Source organism: Solanum lycopersicum, chromosome 9 (genome assembly GCF_036512215.1).
Source record: "Solanum lycopersicum chromosome 9, SLM_r2.1".
NCBI classification, from domain to species: Eukaryota; Viridiplantae; Streptophyta; class Magnoliopsida; order Solanales; family Solanaceae; genus Solanum; species Solanum lycopersicum.
Genome location: NC_090808.1, coordinates 66,013,098 through 66,030,578, shown reverse-complemented (window position 1 = coordinate 66,030,578; position 17,481 = coordinate 66,013,098). Strand labels below are relative to the sequence as shown.

General features: G+C 32.6%; 2 protein-coding genes across 2 annotated transcripts; both read left to right on the top strand.

Annotated features, from left to right (window-relative positions):
• The first annotated feature begins 2,516 nt into the window (after positions 1-2,516).
• LOC138338172 (putative calcium-transporting ATPase 13, plasma membrane-type) lies at positions 2,517-6,117 on the top strand. The gene has a single exon (XM_069288893.1). It carries the CDS (start codon positions 2,916-2,918, stop codon positions 5,991-5,993), a length of 3,078 nt encoding a protein of 1,025 aa, XP_069144994.1. The 5' UTR covers positions 2,517-2,915; the 3' UTR covers positions 5,994-6,117.
• Positions 6,118-9,324: 3,207 nt separating this feature from the next.
• Positions 9,325-12,638, top strand: LOC138338179 (putative calcium-transporting ATPase 13, plasma membrane-type). The gene has a single exon (XM_069288902.1). It carries the CDS (start codon positions 9,429-9,431, stop codon positions 12,519-12,521), a length of 3,093 nt encoding a protein of 1,030 aa, XP_069145003.1. The 5' UTR covers positions 9,325-9,428; the 3' UTR covers positions 12,522-12,638.
• Positions 12,639-17,481: the final 4,843 nt, after the last annotated feature.

Here is a 17,481-nt window from a genome sequence, read left to right as displayed (position 1 = left end):
ACTATATAGTTGACCATATAGCTGCTATAATTTGTCATTTCATTATCATCAACACATCAGTAGCAGTTTTTTTTTTTTTTAAAAAAAGAATATTCACACTATATGTCCATGATAAATTGGTTAATTGAAAAGATTATTAAACTTACCTTTTATTTTTCTTTAATTTCAAATTTGAAAAAAGTGATGATAGTAATGTACACTTAAATGAAAATTTTGATTATCATAAGAATGTCATATTCAGTGTAATTATTTGATAAATATGATATTCTAAGAAAAAGTACTGTGTAAGCAATTTTTTTTCTATCTTGTGAAAGTAGAAAGATTATTTCTAATAGATCGTCGACTCAAATAACAACATATTCAATATAATTTTGTAAATGGGATATTCTCGAAAGAGTGATGTGTATGTAATTTTTGTTCATACCTTATATGAAAGTAAAAAGATTATTTTTAATAGATCCTCAACTTAAAATAATAACATATTGAATGTTATGTTACATATTAGATAATATTCTAACAAAAGTGATGTGTACATGATTTTATTTCAACTTTGCGAAAATTAAAAAAATTATTTTCGATAGATTCTTTACTCACATAATCTATTATTTTAAAAATGTGAAGACTAGCTATATGAAAAATCATAAAGAATATTTAGGAAACCACATAGAAAGGACTAGAAAGTGAACGAATCAATGCAAAAGAATACTAATCCCCAAAGTTATGGGATTGAAGGGAACATCAATTACACCTCCACGCATAACTTAGGAAGACAGCAAGTTCAAGTACCTTTTTAGGTTTGTTTACATGTGAAAATGTTTTTCACGGAATTTTTTTTTAATGATATTTTTTGGAAAATAAATGAGATATATATTTATTTTTTAGTATTATTTCATAAATATTTTATATAATCTAGATAAATATTATAAAAAAAGAATCGAAGGGTATGTAGGCGTGTGCGGTGGTGCGGCTCTGGAGTAGGGCGGAGCTACCTTGGATGAACCCCCTTCGATGGAAAATTCTACTATGTGTACATGACTAAATTAATATTTTATGTATATATAGTAGATGTCAAACTCCCTTCGGCTACTTTGTGTATCTATTTCTACGAATTTTGAACATTTTATTGAAAATCCTGACTCTACCACTGTCTGGGAGGGTGATGATGGTCGCAAGCCTGTGTTGGAGGGTGGAGAGGAGACAACTATTCAGTTTCATTGAAAAAGTTATTTTCCTCATTTAAAAAGAAATTATTTTCGCAAAAAATTGATCTCTGAAAACATTAAAAAAATATTTTTCTCCGTATCAAACATAAATAATATGTCCAAACGGTAGAAAATTCAAGGTATATACTTGAATCAATAGATAATACTATATAGTATGTGTACGTATTTATGTTGAAATTGTACAAGCAAAGTTGTTAATATAACGCGCAAAGAACATATTCGAATAATGTTATTTTACTGCACTGAAATTCCTGGAAAATCCTGATAATAATTATTAATTCGATTAATAAAACAAAAAAAAATTCAAATCTGAAAATATTGTTCTTTCCTTATAGATTTGTTTTTCTAGTGCATCGTATCATTTGATGATATCACGTGAATCACTAGAAACATGTGAAGTATATGACTAACTTTGAAGCAGACTATCATGAAATAAAAGATCTTCTTTCTAAAGAAAATCGATTCGAAACTTTTATATGTCCAAGGTTCAATATTAAAATCATTTACACATTTTTTGAAATTTGTGTAGAAACGAATTTATGATATAAATTTTATAGGTGATGTTTAAGAATTTTCAGCAAATACTTTTAAAGTTATATGTAATAAGTAATATTTATTATTTATTACAAGTTTACTAAATTTATGTTAAAAGTACTTAATTTAGATGTAGTCCATCCCATGGATTAATTTATTGAGTAGTGAATTTCTATATAGATGGATGGAAATAATTTAGTAGGAAACATGAAATGATAATTCTAGCAAGTTTAACATGGAAAAATGTTAAACACGACACAATTAAGACCAAAGCTTAATGTTCATTCAAATTTTGAGTCAGTTTGATGTATCAATTTTAAATAACAAAGTTAAGGATTATATAATCTTTCTATTTATGTAGCAAATGATGAATTCTTTAGTGAAAATTATAACTCTGTTATTAAACTGAACCGACTAGGTTTGGATTTCAAATTTGTCGACAAGATTAGGTATGTTTGATAGTTCAATATATGAGAAAAAAGCTTCTATACTTCTATCTACTTTAGTTGCAAACTAGGCCCTATGCTTTAAAATTGTGGTCCCACTTTTTATTTCAATTTTTTTGCATCTTTGGAAAAAAGTCTTCTTTTGTTTTCAAAGTTTAACACGATATACAATTCTCATTGATATGTTTTTATTATTATACACCCATAAGATGATCAGCTTAATAGCCATATTTGCGACCCCATCTTAATAATCATTTTTCAAATTCGACGAGTGAAACTTCAAGACAATATCCTGAAACTTTACATGTGAAATTTGAAACTTTAGAACAATAAATTATTTACAAAGACTAAAAAGTTAACTATTTATGACTTTAACCAATTCACCCAAATAGTGTAGAAGGAAGCTGGAAATGCTTGGACATGGACATTAATACAGATACATGGCCCTCCAATGGAAACATACTTAAAAGTCAATAAACTGCCGTTATAACTTCTTACGCGGGGGCATATTTTAGCTTCCCTATAAAAAGGATCTTCCATGAAACAAATTTATTCATCCAATTCCAAACACAATTTTATCTTTTCTTTCGTATATCAATTAACTACGTCTCAATCCTGAACTAGTTAAGTTTCATCAATCGTCATCATAATACAAACATTAATTTCATTACGCTAGCATTTTCCACCTTTACAGTCATAGAAAGGCCTGTCCATGATGTTTCAAGCAAACTTGCATTATCTCTGCATGCACATTACACTTGATTTGCCATCTGAAGTTGATTTCTCCAGCAAAAAAAGATGGCACTTAGCTTTTGCTACAATCTATTGTTCCAGAGCTTTTGAAATTAAGACCAGCACTAAAGCATTACATGGAGCTGCCTACAATCCAAGAAAAGCACGTCATGTATCGACTGATACAATCGCAATTGATGTAGTTCAACACCACCCTTTTTTCTCAGGCATTGATCAGTCAAATCTATCTAAGCTTGTCAAGGATAAAAACATCGACAAACTTGCTAACCTTGGAGGTGTACAAGGTGTTGCTGCTTCTCTCAAAAGTGATACAACTGATGGTGTAAGCGGAGATTCAGAAGATGTTGCACGTAGACATGAGGCTTTTGGAAGCAATACGTATCGTAAGCCACCTAGTAAAAGTTTCTTCATCTTTGTTTGGGAATCATTCAAAGATCCTACTATCATTATACTTTTGCTCTGTGCTGCTCTGTCTCTTGGATTTGGAATTAAGGAGCATGGACTGAAAGAAGGATGGTACGATGGAGGGAGTATTTATGTCGCGGTGTTTCTTGTCATTGCTGTTTCGTCTATTAGTAATTTTAGACAAAACAGACAGTTCGATAAACTTTCCAAGGTGAGCAAAAATATCCCAGTCGAAGCTGTTAGAAAGGGGAGGCGCCAACAGATATCGATATTTGAAATTGTTGTTGGAGATGTCATTTGCTTAAAGATTGGAGATCAAGTCCCTGCTGATGGGATTTTGGTACAAGGTCATTCTTTACAAGTGGATGAATCTAGCATGACAGGTGAAAGTGATCATGTCGCGATTAACCTTAGACAAAATCCGTTCTTGATTTCTGGGACAAAGATTGCCGATGGCTATGGCATGATGCTTGTGACATCAGTTGGAATGAACACGACCTGGGGTGAAATGATGAGCCAAATCAGCAGTGATTCTAATGAGCAAACCCCTCTCCAAGAACGACTCAACAAGCTTACTACATCGATTGGTAAAGTTGGGTTGCTAGTTGCTTTCTTAGTTCTTGTTGTCCTATTGGTTAGATACTTTACTGGGACCACAAAAGATGAGTATGGGAACAAAGAATTCAACGGGAGCAAGACATCATCTGATGATGTGATCAATGCTGTGGTGGGAATTGTTGCTGCTGCTGTTACCATTGTTGTTGTCGCAATTCCTGAAGGCTTGCCTTTAGCTGTTACACTTACTCTGGCTTATTCCATGAAGAGAATGATGTCTGATCAGGCAATGGTTAGGAAGCTCTCCGCATGTGAGACTATGGGATCTGCCACCACCATCTGTACAGACAAAACAGGTACTCTTACATTAAATAAGATGACCGTGACAAAGTTTTTCTTAGGCAAACAGCACGTGAAGGCAGAAAGTCATACAACAATTTCAGCCAAAGTTCTTGAATTATTACACCAAGGGGTTGGATTAAACACTACAGGCAGTGTTTTCAAGTCCACGGATTCATGTTCCAGCTTCGAGTTCTCAGGCAGTCCTACTGAAAAAGCTATTCTTTCATGGGCTGTTATGGAATTGAACATGGATATGGATCAAATCAAAAGAAATTTCAACATTCTACATGTGGAAGCTTTCAATTCAGAGAAAAAGAAGAGTGGTGTCCTGGTCAAGAACATCAGTGATTGCACAATTCATGCGCACTGGAAAGGTGCTGCTGAAATGATTTTAAGAATGTGCTCCCATTACTATGATCTAGAAGGGAACGTAAAACCTCTAGAGGAATCAGATAAGGAAGAATGTAACAGGATAATTGAAGGAATGGCTGCCAGCAGCCTCAGATGTATCGCATTCGCACACAAACAAGTGCCAAAAGCTGAGCAGAAGGATAATGAACATATGCATGGAGATATTCCAGACAACTCTTTCATTCTTTTGGGCTTTGTTGGCCTAAAAGATCCATGTCGGCCAGGCGTGAAGAAAGCAGTGGAAGCTTGCCAAAATGCTGGTGTGAACATCAAGATGATCACTGGTGACAATGTGTTCACTGCAAAAGCCATAGCAACAGAATGTGGAATTCTTCATCCTAATCAGGAAGTAGATGAAGGAGCAGTCATAGAAGGTGAAGAATTTCGCAACCTAACAGATGAAGTACGGATGGAGAGAGTGGAGAAGATACGTGTGATGGCAAGATCATCCCCTTTTGACAAACTTCTAATGGTGCAATGCTTGAGAAAGAAAGGTCATGTGGTTGCGGTCACCGGTGATGGAACGAATGATGCACCAGCTTTAAAGGAAGCAGATATAGGACTTTCTATGGGGATTCAAGGCACTGAAGTAGCTAAAGAGAGTTCTGATATAGTCATCTTGGATGATAACTTTGCTTCAGTTGCCACAGTTTTGAAATGGGGAAGGTGTGTCTATAACAACATCCAGAAATTCATCCAATTTCAGCTCACAGTAAATGTGGCTGCGCTCGTGATCAATTTTGTAGCCGCTGTTTCATCTGGTGAGGTACCACTCACAGCAGTACAGTTGCTATGGGTAAATTTGATCATGGACACATTAGGGGCACTAGCACTCGCGACAGAGAAGCCAACGGAGGAACTCATGAAGAAGAAACCTGTCGGTAGGACTGCACCGCTTATTACCAACATTATGTGGAGAAATCTAATGGCTCAGGCCTTATATCAGATTGCTGTTTTATTGACCTTACAATTCGGAGGAGAATCAATCTTTGGTGTCAGCAAGAGGGTAAACGATACATTGATCTTCAACACGTTTGTTCTTTGCCAAGTTTTCAATGAATTCAACGCGCGAAACCTGGAGAAGAAGAATGTCTTTGAGGGAATACACAAGAACAAGTTGTTCATGGGAATCATCGGAATAACATTGGTTCTCCAAGTGGTGATGGTGGAGTTTCTAAAGAAGTTTGCAAATACAGAGAGGCTGAATTGGGGGCAATGGGGAATCTGCATTGGATTTGCAGCTGCATCTTGGCCAATTGGTTGGCTTGTCAAGTGCATAACTGTCCCAGAGAAACCAATCTTCAGTTATCTCAGGTTAAAATAGAGTAAATTTAGATGTTCTAGTTTGTTGTGAAATGGTTGATTTATGTTGCATTCATTTATTACTCGCTACTTGTATTTGTGTATGGTATGTTTTTAAATAAAGATTTGTATAGAATTCTCTACTACAGTAACGGAGTATAGATTTACAGTTGAAAATTACTCAAGTATTAACAAAAATATCAAATTAAGAGTTGAACACATCTAGAAGTGTAAAGTCCAGAGTTTCTCCCTTTGCATATCCAAATTTCTCCACTTCCTAAGTAGTAAAGACAAAAGATATTCAACAAATAGACTGAAAAGACTAAAGTTAACTCTTTGGAACATCAAAAAAAGAACTTAAGATTTTTTACAAAAGCTTCTAGAATGATCTACAATAGTATCTTAGATATATTTATCTTAAAGCTAGATTAATAGCTACAGTAATTTCTAGAAGCATCAAAATAGAGATACATCAGGCATTCACTCATTGTCAATCATCATAGAATTCGGAATGCAATAAAACTTGTCTTCAAGTTGATCATAGCAGGGTTCAGAAATGGAAAATGTGTGTAATATAAATCCCAAGGAATGAGAAGAGATGTCAGTTTGTTACCTCTTTCAGTTTACGCAATATAAACTGATCGCCGATCGCCGATCGCCGATCGCCGGTGCAATGCCTGTGAATTTTCAGTCAGAAGTACTTTCCGGCACCGTTGATTTTGTATCTGTGTTCCTAATTTGACCTACTGAGTCATATCAATTTGGGGATTGAGAAGTTGAAAAGATCAATGAAATTATGTGAAACTGATCGCAGAATTAGAGCCTTCCTTTCCAAATATCTTTTGCGCCCATGTTACAAAAAACATTGTTTTTTTTTACTATTTGAATTGAAATGATAACCCAAATTTATTGTGATTTATAGTAATGGGTAATTGATTTAGCTCTTCCGATAATAATTTTAATAATATTTACTATGAGTTATTGATTCTTGGCATTTTGATATTTTTCATGACTAGCCCTGTAATTATATTTATATCAATCGGCATATAAAATATTTAACGTTTAGTTTCATATTTTTATTTTTGGCAATTTGAAACTTTTAATTATACTACAATGTGTCTGTGTTTACTTTTGTACAAGATATAATATGTCAACTCACGTGTATGGTTTATTTTGTTTGTTATTTTATTTCTAAATGATTTTCAATCATTATTCCGTGTCAAATCTTAACTGTTAAAAACCATCACTGATTGTCGATAAACAATATCTTAATAATTTTAAACTAATTTAACGTATTTTTAAATCGATAACCGATAAAAATTTATGTTCTAAAAAAAAAAAAAGTTTGCAACCCTACTTTCTGCCTTGTTGGACTCGAGCTTTAATATCTTTTAGCCTATTTAGTTTCTTTGATTGCAAAACACAGAAAAAAGAAATACTTGAAAATTAAGAATTGAATAATTAAAATTAAGATCTAAAAGATAGACATACTTATTATTTACTAAAAATTGAATAATTAAGATTCCAAATCCCTATTAAATATACAAACAAATAAGGTGTTTGTCTCTTCTTTGTTTTTATTTTCTTGAATGATCACAACAATACTATATTCCATATAATTTGAAGAGGGTGGATACATGCAAAGTCAAATTATTTTCTTTTTTGAACCTATTTCTTTCCTAAATTATCAATTGCATCTTATTTCTAATTTTTTTTCTTGATTTATTCTAAACATTATCGGTACAATTGACTTTTATCAAAACCATACGTAATGACAATAATTATATTGTGAAATAAATAAATGGCTGCTTCATTTCATAATTAAATACTTCACACACGGATCAATTGTCGACATGACCAAATTATAAACAAAAAGAAACCTAGCTACATAATAATTAGTAGTCTTAACAGTTAAGTTAAAATACAATAATTAATTTATCATGACTTAGCTTATACGTAAGTCATTTATATCTTTCCTTCTTATATAGCAAAAGCTTAATATATCATTCAATAGTACGATAGTTAAGAAATCATTATCAGCTAATATGCTACAATAGGTGAAAAAATTACCTATTACCTGATTGTGTTAAGTTTCAATTAAATTCGAATTACATACCTTGGTCAGATATATTATATGTATATTGAGTATAAGTATATACAACAAATATGTTTTATAGTTGACTGAAGTGTTTTGGATCATAGTTATCTCAAAATTCTATTATGAAACTTAATTAAATTAACCGTATCACAAATGTGAATTATTTAGATGAATTTAATATATAAAAACTCAAAAATATTGAAAGGAACTCATATTTAAAATTTGGAACTATTTGAAGAAAATTTGAAAAAATTATAAGTATGAGTATATATTACTCATATAAAAAACATATATTCTAATACATAGTTATACATCATATATAGACAATTTGTATATACTTCTTCTATCCCACTTATACGAATGTATTTCCTTTTTCATCCGTTCCAAAAAGAATAATACATTTCTATATTAAATAACAATTTAACTTTAAAATACCTATTTATCCTTAATGAATGATTTATGACCACACAAATATCTATCATCTATTTGATTTTACCAAAGATGATGAGAACGTGAACTCACAACCATTTATGCGTTGGAGAGATCGGGCCCGGGTACATATTCACCGCGACATGCTGATCCGCGATTACTGATGCTACAACACCGCTCTTGCCGCGAAAAAAGCTTCTAAACTACAAGTTTCAAAACTATTCATTTATTTGTTAAATTGCATGTCAAGTCAAAATACTCATATAAAATGAGACGGATGGAATACTATTTGTATAACATCGATACATACTGAAAACACATCTATTTTATTGAAGAGAAATTATGCCGAATAACAAACATTTAGCCTATATTAGGTACTATAGCTACAATTCCCCCAATTTTTGCTATTCGCCTGATTACAGATCTGGAATTTGCATAACTCAATTTCTGATTGTATAAATTCAAAATTTTGTATATACCTTATATATATATATATTGACTAGCGAAACATACAAATAGACAAAAATGTACAAACAACGACGTTCATAGCAGACGAAACTATAACTATTAAATGCAATTATTGAAACTATAAATCTATAACTATAAAACTTTATTATATTTATTATGTTTGTTATTTCTAAAATTTTCTCAGAAGTAAACAATTTGGTCACTTGTACAAGAAGCCCAACTTAATTAGATCGTGGGCCGCAAGAAAATAGTGGAGACCGGAAAGGCGGTTTATGGAAATATCCATGAAATTGCATTCAACATAACTTCATAGACTTGATTACGCGGTGTATTAGTACTTAAATAATATGATTAACTTCAGGGGATTATTACTACTTCACTCAAAAACACAATCACAAATTATTTGATTTTTTTTGTGATTTAATTGTTCATCGTTATTATTATACACATTTTCAATCAAACATGTTTGAAGAAAACTTGCATTACCTATTCATGAACAAAATCACAACTGATTTGTCAAAAGAAATTGAATTGTCTAACAAGAAAAGATGGCACTTAGCTTTTGCTACCATCTATTGTTCCAGAGCTTTTAAAACTACCCTTGTGCCATCTTATAATCATGCCTACTATCCAAGAAAAATACTTTGTGTGTCGAATGATACAATCGCGATTGATGTAGTTGAACACCACCCTTTTTTCTCAGGCATTGATCAGTCAAGTCTAGCTAAGCTTGTAAAAGATAAAAACTTTGACGAACTTGCTAACCTTGGAGGTGTACAAGGTGTTGCTGCATCTCTAAAAAGTGATACAACTGATGGTGTAAGCGGAGATTCAGAAGATGTTGCACGTAGACATGAGGCGTTTGGAAGCAATACGTATCGTAAGCCACCTACTAAGAGTTTCTTCGTATTTGTTTGGGAATCATTTAAGGATCCCACCATTATTATACTATTGCTCTGTGCTGCTCTGTCTCTTGGATTTGGAATTAAGGAGCATGGACTGAAAGAAGGATGGTATGATGGAGGGAGTATTTATGTCGCGGTGTTTCTTGTCATCGCTGTTTCGTCTATTAGTAATTTTAGACAAAACAGACAGTTTGATAAGCTATCTAAAGTGAGCAAGAATATTCCGGTTGAAGCTGTTAGAAAGGGGAGGCGCCAACAGATATCGATATTTGAAATTGTTGTTGGAGATGTCATTTGCTTGAAGATTGGAGATCAAGTCCCTGCTGATGGGATTTTGGTACAAGGTCATTCTTTACAAGTGGATGAATCTAGCATGACAGGTGAAAGTGATCATGTCGAGATTAACCTTAGACAAAATCCGTTCTTGATTTCTGGGACAAAGGTTGCCGATGGCTATGGCATGATGCTTGTGACATCGGTTGGAATGAACACGACCTGGGGTGAAATGATGAGCCAAATCAGCAGTGATTCTAATGAGCAAACCCCTCTCCAAGAACGACTCAACAAGCTTACTACATCGATTGGTAAAGTTGGGTTGCTAGTTGCTTTCTTAGTTCTTGTTGTCCTGTTGGTTAGATACTTTACTGGGACCACAAAAGATGAGAATGGGAACAAAGAATTCAACGGGAGCAAAACATCGTCTGATGATGTGATCAATGCTGTGGTGGGAATTGTTGCTGCTGCTGTTACCATTGTTGTTGTCGCAATTCCTGAAGGCTTGCCTTTAGCTGTTACACTTACTCTGGCTTATTCCATGAAGAGAATGATGGCTGATCAGGCAATGGTTAGGAAGCTCTCCGCATGTGAGACTATGGGATCTGCCACCACCATCTGTACAGACAAAACAGGTACTCTTACATTAAATAAGATGACCGTGACAAAGTTTTTCTTAGGCAAACAGCACGTGAAGGCAGAAAGTCATACAACAATTTCAGCCAAAGTTCTTGAATTATTACACCAAGGGGTTGGATTAAACACTACAGGCAGTGTTTTCAAGTCCACGGATTCATGTTCCAGCTTCGAGTTCTCAGGCAGTCCTACTGAAAAAGCTATTCTTTCATGGGCTGTTATGGAATTGAACATGGATATGGATCAAATCAAAAGAAATTTCAACATTTTACATGTGGAAGCTTTCAATTCAGAGAAAAAGAAGAGTGGTGTCCTGGTCAAGAACATCAGTGATTGCACAATTCATGCGCATTGGAAAGGTGCTGCTGAAATGATTTTAAGAATGTGCTCCCATTACTATGATCTAGAAGGGAACGTAAAACCTCTAGAGGAATCAGATAAGGAAGAATGTAACAGGATAATTGAAGGAATGGCTGCCAGCAGCCTCAGATGTATCGCATTCGCACACAAACAAGTGCCAAAAGCTGAGCAGAAGGATAATGATCATATGCACGGAAATGTTCCAGACAACTCTTTCATTCTTTTGGGCTTTGTTGGCCTAAAAGATCCATGCCGACCTGGCGTAAAGAAAGCAGTGGAAGATTGCCAAAATGCTGGGGTGAGCATCAAGATGATCACTGGTGACAACGTGTTCACTGCAAAGGCCATAGCAACAGAATGTGGGATTCTCCATCCTAATCAGGAAGTAGATGAAGGAGCAGTCATAGAAGGTGAAGAATTTCGCAACCTAACAGATGAAGTACGGATGGAGAGAGTTGAGAAGATACGCGTGATGGCAAGATCATCCCCTTTTGACAAACTTCTAATGGTGCAGTGCTTGAGAAAGAAAGGTCATGTTGTCGCAGTCACAGGTGATGGAACGAACGATGCACCAGCTTTAAAGGAAGCAGATATAGGACTTTCTATGGGGATTCAAGGCACTGAAGTGGCTAAAGAGAGTTCTGATATTGTCATCTTAGATGATAACTTTGCTTCAGTTGCCACAGTGTTGAAATGGGGAAGGTGTGTCTATAACAACATCCAGAAATTCATCCAATTTCAGCTCACAGTTAATGTGGCTGCGCTTGTGATCAATTTTGTTGCCGCTGTTTCATCTGGTGAGGTACCACTCACAGCAGTACAGTTGCTATGGGTAAATTTGATCATGGACACATTAGGGGCACTAGCACTCGCGACAGAGAAGCCAACGGAGGAACTCATGAAGAAGAAACCAGTCGGTAGGACTGCACCGCTTATCACCAACATTATGTGGAGGAATCTAATGGCTCAGGCCTTCTATCAGATTGCTGTTTTATTGATCTTACAGTTCCGAGGAGAATCAATCTTTGGTGTCAGCAAGAGGGTTAACGATACATTGATCTTCAACACGTTTGTTCTTTGCCAAGTTTTCAATGAATTCAATGCGCGAAACCTGGAGAAGAAGAATGTCTTTGAGGGAATACACAAGAACAAGTTGTTCATGGGAATTATCGGAATAACATTGGTTCTCCAAGTGGTGATGGTGGAGTTTCTAAAGAAGTTTGCAAATACAGAGAGGCTGAATTGGGGGCAATGGGGAATCTGCATTGGATTTGCAGCTGCATCTTGGCCAATTGGCTGGCTTGTCAAGTTCATAACTGTCCCAGAGAGACCAATCTTTAGTTATCTAAGGTTGAATGACTTGAAAGCACTGTTCAAATGAGTAGATTTAGGTATTCATTAAGTTTTTTTCGTAAGCTAGTAGTTCCAATGTATCTTTTTGATTAATTGATGATTTATGTTACATTCCATTTTTAATCCTAGTGCACTTTGTTCATGATTTCTGATGCTTTAGACTGGCATTTGCAATGGCTAAAATGTGTGTCATAACTCTACTCGCGCAATTCTTAGTACCTAATAAAAGTAAAAAATTAAAACAAGTATACATATCAAATTTAAAACGTCAAATGTTATGCAAGTACAAATAGATGCAAGAGTCATAGAATGAACAAACAAATATGGTAGGAATCGAGAAGGCAAACTTGCTATAACCTAAATCTTAAGTAACTTAAATTCTGGCTGTTCCTACGACTAAACAAAGGCGTCTTTGGAACAGGTATGCATTTTATGAGCAAACTAACTTGATATGATAAAGCCGCTATCCCAATGCATACTTTCCACTTCATCCAATTCAATCTCTCAGTACATGCTAACTCATTCAGCATTTCGATCATTGCAAACTGGACAACGACTATCATTCCCACAATTCCCCAAAATAACGTCTTTGTTTTGAGCTCTCTGAGAAGACCCCCTTCGTACTTTCTCAGGTAGAATATGTTGAATAATTGGCAGAGAACAAAGACGTTGAAGATCATTATGTCCTTTTCCTTGTCACTTAATTGGTATCCTGATTCACCTGTGAATTGGATGGTAAGCACCACGGAGATCAGGTAGAGCGCTTGACCCAATATATTTTTCCACTGATATTGGTTATAATTGGCTCATTTTTGTCAGTTGGTGGCTGCTGCATGAGCTTTGTTCCAGGCCCATCGATAGTGAGAGCTACAGCTGCTAATGTCCCTACCATCAGCTTTACCCAAAGTACCTGAAGCATTGCATAGGGAACATTGCCTGCTGAAATTACTGTGACAATGTTGATGGTCACGGGCTCGCTAGCTGAAATTGATGTCACAAAGTCTATTACCAAAGAAGCAATAGTTGCTGTTAGTTGGTATTGGGTGAATATCTGAACATTGTTGTATGTGGTTCGGCCCCAACTTAGAGCTCTAGCTATGGAAGCAAAGTTATCATCCATGATGACAATATCCGAGCTGTTGCATCGGTTCCTTGATTACCCAATGAAAGCCCCACATTGGCTTCTCGAAGTGCTTCTGCATCTTCTTCACTCTGTCTCCAGTACCTGCAACAACATGACCTTTCTTTTGCAAGCATCGTACCATTAGAAGCTTGTCCAGCGTTGAGGCTCTTGCGATCACACGAATGTTTATGCCAATAGTTACAAAAAGCAGAGAGACTAATAGCAAGAAACAGGGAAATTAGTATAATTCCCCCATCCAAACATCCTTTCACCCCATGTTTTTTTATGCCAAAAACAAAAAGTTAAAAGTAAATGATTCATATTCATCGATTCAATTAATTCTTTTTTAACAAATTGAAAATTTGAGTTTCAAAAAAATTAAATAAAGATAGAATAATAAACTTATTTAATTTATTAATGCACATAAAATTCATGTAAATATGTATAGAGGGAGTAAATGATTGTTTGTCTTTTTGTTCTGGTCTTTGTTTAATAAGATTATATAAAGATCGGAAAAGGGTCTAAGATACCCTTGTATTGAAATTGGTACAAAATTATCCTTCATCCACCTATTGGCTCCAAAATGTTCTTTTCATCCACCTATTGACTCCAAAATACCCTTGTCATCCACCTTTGGGTTCAAATTGACCACTTTTTTTAATTGTTTTAAAAATAAACTTTTTGAATATTTTGAAAAATAATTGGCGTTCAATTATTGGTTATAATTTTAATTTATTAATATAATTTATAAACCAATTCACTACCCACTCATTACTAACTAAACTTCACCCAATTAATAATCCAATTATAATATCAAAATCATCATAAACACTACTAAAACACGATGAAATTATAGATTCCTGAAAATGACATTCAAAATTATTCGAGCCCGAATTGAAGCCCCAATAAAATTTAGGTTGAGCCGCTTTTTTAGGAGGACACTTTCTTTCAAAATTGAATTAGAAATTTATGATTAAAGGTAAAGAAGTAATACATTCCGAATTAATTCATGCACTTTTTTAAATACAATTTTTTAAATATATTTTTTTTTACTTTAAAACCTTTAATATATTATTTTGAAAAAAAGTTACCTATGAAGTAACATCACATAATTGAGACGTAAGAATAATTAAGATGAACATAGTCAGACTTTTAAGTTTATCGGTGATTTTTATTTAGCCACTTAAATGTATGATAATTTAATTCTATAATTTTTTAAAACTCTCAATTGACAGTAGCTTGCATTAATAATGTGACAGGTTTATTAATTTAGAGGAATTTAATTAGTAATGGGTGGGTAGTGGATTGATTTATAAATTATACTTATAAGTTAAATTATAACAAGTAGTTGAGCGCCACGTATTTTAAAAAATATTTAAATAGTTTAAATATAAAACCGTTAAATAAGTGGTGAATTTTGAACCAAAAGGTGGATGACAAGGGTATTTTGGACCCAATAGGTGGGTGAGAAGGGTATTTTGGAGCCAATAGGTGGATGGAGGTTAATTTTGTACCATTTTCAATACTTTAAGGGTATTTTAGGCCCTTTTCCGTATAAAGATTGGATTCCAGCTTGGCTTATATATACGAGTGAAAATTTTTATTACGAATAAGACACAATTTAAGTTATCATATTTCAATTTATTGATTTAATTATTCTCTCATTTTGTACATAAGAAAATAATTATTTATCTATTTGTTTTAACCCATTTTTTAAAAAAAATTATTTTATCAATAAAAATAAAAAGGCATGAGCATACAAAAATTCAAGTTAATTTTTTAAATGGTCACTTATATCATATATATTGACCACTAAAATTATTTCTATTTCTTTTTTCTCATTTTTAATTATAGTACTTTAAAAATTTTCACCTTCATATTTTGTATCATTTTAATATCTACTTTTAAAATTTATCTAAAACTTATTTTTTACTTTATTTGAAAATTGATGTTTGATCATGAAAATCTGAAATACAACTTTTCAACTTGAAGGTATATTTCAAATTTAAAAAACAAATTAGTATAATCTATTTTTAAAACTTATTTTTCACTTATGATATTATATTTAAGTACATTTAAACATGAATATTATTCAAATATTCTTTTATTAAAATAAAAAAATCAATTTAATTTTCAAATTTTGCTCCATATATTTCAAAATAGTTAAAAAACATATTAAATACTATGGTCAAATGCCAAATATTTGTTAATGTTTAGTTTAATAACAAGTGTTTCACTAATTTTTTTTTTAATGTTTATGTTTAGTATTCGTGTTTGAATGTATTTAAATATAATATTAAAAGTGAAAAATGAGTGTAAAAACATATTATACTAACATGATTTTTAAATTTAAACTATACCTTCAAGTTCAAAAGTTGTATTTCAAAATTTCATGATCAAACATTAAATTTCAAAAAGTAACAAAATAAGTTTTAGATAAATTTTAAAAGTAGAAGATAAAATGATACAAAATATGTAGGTGGAAATTTTTAAAGTACTATAAATGAAAACTCATAAAAAAGAAATATAATTAATTTTAGTGATCAATTTTTATTACATACGTGACCATTTGAAGAATTAACTTGAACTTTTGTATGCTCATGCTTTTTTTATTTTTAATGCTAAAATAATTTTTTTAAAAAATATTGGTTAAAACAAATAAGTAAATAATTATTTTCATATGTACAAAATGAGAGAGTAATTAAATTGATTTCAAAATAAATTTAAGAAAGAAAAGAAAAACAGAAAAGGAGAACACTACAAGAAAATTATTGATTACATGGGGATTTTTCTAGGAATTAGTATTAAAATTTGCAGGAAAGTAAGATTTCTGCGCATTTTCATACTAATCCCCAGAAAAATCTCCATATAATTAACGATTTTCTTATAGTGGAAAAAGGTTAAAAACAAAAAAGAGAAATAGGTTCCACGAGTTCAAATATAATAATAAAGTACTCCTCGTACAATTAGTGTAAGTTGTACCTCATTCATGATAAACATTTTCGGTGCATTAGAACTTAAAATTCAACATTTTACCCTCTGAATTTGATAGAACTTGAATTCATTATTTTATCCTTAACCAATGAGGTAACAAGCCAAGGCGTAATATGACTCACCCATAAGCCTTTAAAAGAATATTATGTTCAATTATAGAAACAAAATAAATTTACTTCTTTGTACTTCAATTCTCTTTTGAAATAAAATTGTTAAAATTACACAAATCAAACTCTAAAATTATTGGAGTAAAAAAATTAATGTTTCAATCTTTATAGAACAGATGTAATATAATAAGTCGTTCATATAGAAAAGATTTAATGTAAAAATCGAAACAAAAATCTTTTAAAATGATTTCTTTCATATTCTAGTAGAAATATAATACTAGACAAATTCTTTTCAAGTTATAATTTTCCCCTTTTCTTCTTCACGAGGAGGGAGTAAAAGTTGTTTTAATAATTGCAATATTCCTTCAATGACTCACATAACCTTTATAAGGAAAAAATGATAAGAGATTTTCAAAAATGGAGAATATGCAATTAGATTTGAACAATAGTACCATTCTCTTTGTGAATTAAAAAGTATTTTCTCTAATTTATTGATAAGTATGTAATTCAATATGAATCTTATGTGAGACATCTATTAATTATTGGTAATAAATATATTGATGATAAAAATCAAATTCTTACAAAATGTGTTCGCATAAATATCTAAAAGCCACAATGATTTATTCATGGTAGAAGATTGCAATATCAACATCTTTTAATAATCATACTCTATTATAACAAGAACAAGAAACAACACAATAACTTGATTAAGTTCTTAAAATCCGTATTATATATTATTGGCCTTTTCAACTTCAAGAAGCATG